Source organism: Atta colombica, unplaced genomic scaffold (assembly GCF_001594045.1).
Source record: "Atta colombica isolate Treedump-2 unplaced genomic scaffold, Acol1.0 scaffold163, whole genome shotgun sequence".
NCBI classification, from domain to species: Eukaryota; Metazoa; Arthropoda; class Insecta; order Hymenoptera; family Formicidae; genus Atta; species Atta colombica.
The window spans coordinates 1,111,040-1,113,961 of NW_017259254.1; the positions used below are offsets into that span (position 1 = coordinate 1,111,040).

Here is a 2,922-nt window from a genome sequence, read left to right on the forward strand (position 1 = left end):
ACGAGTAAAATGTGATCCTCTCTGCGTAAATTATATATTTCTAACAGACAGATATAATTCAGTCAATTAGGTATTTATCAAACAAAATTAAAGTAAACGTTTCGATTCTGAATTTGAGACTTCTTCAGGTCTTCTAAAATATAAATATATATTATTAGTTTGTACTTGACTTTCACAATCGAAGAAAATTAAAATCCAGAGTTTGAAAATCGAAACGTTTGCATTTATACTTTAGCTTAATTTGGTAAATATCTTTTAATTAGTTGATGTATGACATATGTGTGCGCGTGTATATGATGCGAATTGTATCTATTATATTATAAATACATAATTTATGTCCCAACATCCGCGAAAGCTCACATATATGCATTTTACTCATATTATAATAATTATTAAATTTATTATAATAATTGTTTAAACATTATCAATTTGCAACAAAAAGCATATAGACTAATTATCCATTTAACAATAAATTATTGTTGACATCTCGATTAAACAATTTAAGGATAGGATATCGCATTGTTACAAATAAATATTTCTGCTTGTGGAATAAAATTACGTAATGCAATAATTAAACTCTAAAAACCGGTGAATTTATTAATAATAATAAAATAATAATAATTTATCGTGCCGATACGCGCGTCTGTAACAGTTAATTAGAACTTAACTAAAGTAGATTTCCACTATGTTATTAGTTCTACAAAAAGCAGATAGGCGTTCACAATTTAACGGTAGCTTATTGTTAACGAACCGGTTGGTTGGTTTAGGGGCAAGGCACGCAAGTGCAAAAACCGCACGGTCTATCCGTGCAACAGCATCAAGTGAGCAATGCGATGTCGACGACGAGTCCAAGTTTCCAGAGTCCTCAGCAGTTGCTTCATCAGAATCAGAACCATCACCAAAGTCCGCGGTTCGCACAGCAGCACGCTCAGAACATGCATCAGCGTCAGCAATTAATCCAGCAGATGCACCAGCAAATGGCCGGTCAGCAGAGCTCGCAAACTGCAAGTGCGCGAAATATGCAGCAGTCATATTTTCCTAATAGCGTCTCTTATCAGCAGTATCAGCAGGCGCGACAGGCGATGTCGAGGTCGCAGATCGATCTTCCGAGCACATCAAGACAAGCGCAAGAACTCCGAGTATCGGGCCAAGAGGTTTACTACCATTATGCTCAAGGAAGACCTCGTTATGGTGTTCCTCAGGTGTACATGAAGACAGAGAGTAATCAGGAAACAGAATTTCAGAGGCGAAACTCTGCAAAGGGTATCGAGAAAGCAGCTTCACAGCCACAACTTTGTTATGAAGACGAACGAAATACCGAAGTTTCGAAGAATCCCGGAGAAAATATGAAGAATTTAACAGTAGATCCGTTGGATAAAGAGAGGTAAGACTTAAAGAAAATTATTGTACTATATACAAGATTTCTATAGATATAGCAAATTTAACTGACGTAAGATTTTTATAGATATAACAAATGTAAAAAGTATAATATGTTGAAGAGAGTCAAAGTAAGATGGAATGTGCTGAGAAAAAGATAATGTATTCAAAAGCGCGCTTGTATCTAAGTGCGCGCTTTTATTTCTGAAATTCTATAGTATGAGTAACGTAAACTATATGCTAAATGCGCGCTAACATTATTATAAGCGCTATTTCTGAATACGAGTCATAGCGATAGCAAAACTATGTAGGCGACAACTGTACAAGTTTTATATGTAGAATTAATGCACATAATTGAATAAACTTTATAATTACTGTAGCTATAAAATAATTTATTAAATAATATGAATTAAAAAATATGAAATAAATTTAACTATATACGTTAATTATACATAAAATTGTAAAACTTGTATAGTTGTCATATTATGTTTTTCTTTGAGTGTGCAGTGTGCTAGAGTTTTTAAAAATTTAGCTCTAAGAATACTATACATTTTAGATATGAGATTACGGTGGAAGATCGGAGTCAGTGTGAACTTGGAAGAAATGGATTACAAAGAAATGAGGAATATCGACCAGAAACTAGTTTCGGGATTCGAAAAGACGAGACACGAACATCAAAGAGAGAGCAAGAACAAGGATCGTCGGGTCAAGAGGGAGGTCAGAACTCGGTAGAGGGAAATTCTGTGCAAAAGAGAATCGAAGAGTTGCAGAAGAGAACGGAGCAGGAGAGTCATTTAAACTCCAAGACACTCAAGGATGACGCGGACGGCTTAAGAGTCGGTCTAGCTACGAAAATGATCGGCGAGGCATCGAAAAGGCTCGATAGTGGACAATATAGCGGAAAGGAGTCCGTTGTGAAATCAGATAGGAAAGACGATCTGGAGCAGGGTATCGGCCGATTGAAGATTCAGAATCAAGGTTCAGGCTCGGATTACGACAAGGCCGGCCAGAGTTCTTCGAATGTCGATTCAGGAAGGGGCTCCGCAGTCTATTCGAGCGGAAGACGTCCACCGCCCGATGATCAAACTTTAGCGCAAGGTAAGAATCGACTTTTTGATTTTATCTTGAACTTTTTGCTTGTAGTCATCTTACTACATACATACATACATACATACATACATACATACATACATACATACACAAACTTACACATACATGCTTTTCGACTTTTTCCAGCGTCAGCTGTTTCCTATGAAAGAGTCAATCGATTACTCAATCTTAAACTTTCATTCTTAATAGTCAAACAATAATAATAATAAAAAAATATATTTTACGATTTTTTAATATGTTATTTCAATTTTATAAAAATTATTTTCTGTTATGATAAAATTTAATTTTTCTTTTTTTGTTGTGAGATGTTATTTCTCTCATTTATTAAGAAAAAGTTGTTAATATTTGCTTGCTACTTAGTATTTGCAAAAATATGAATTTACAAAATAGTTATATGTTTCACAAAAGACTTTTTATTATACATCTATTATTAAA

General features: G+C 34.5%; 1 protein-coding gene across 3 annotated transcripts in view; it reads left to right on the forward strand.

The window, feature by feature from the left end:
* LOC108685994 overlaps positions 1 to 2,922 on the forward strand; it is a 26,706-nt gene that overhangs the window by 19,946 nt on the left and 3,838 nt on the right. For all 3 annotated transcript variants that reach the window (XM_018191020.1, XM_018191021.1, XM_018191022.1), the window contains exons 7-8: positions 768 to 1,384; positions 1,934 to 2,475. In XM_018191020.1, the coding sequence (XP_018046509.1) occupies positions 768 to 1,384; positions 1,934 to 2,475 (1,159 nt within the window). The remainder of the gene's footprint in view (positions 1 to 767; positions 1,385 to 1,933; positions 2,476 to 2,922) is intronic.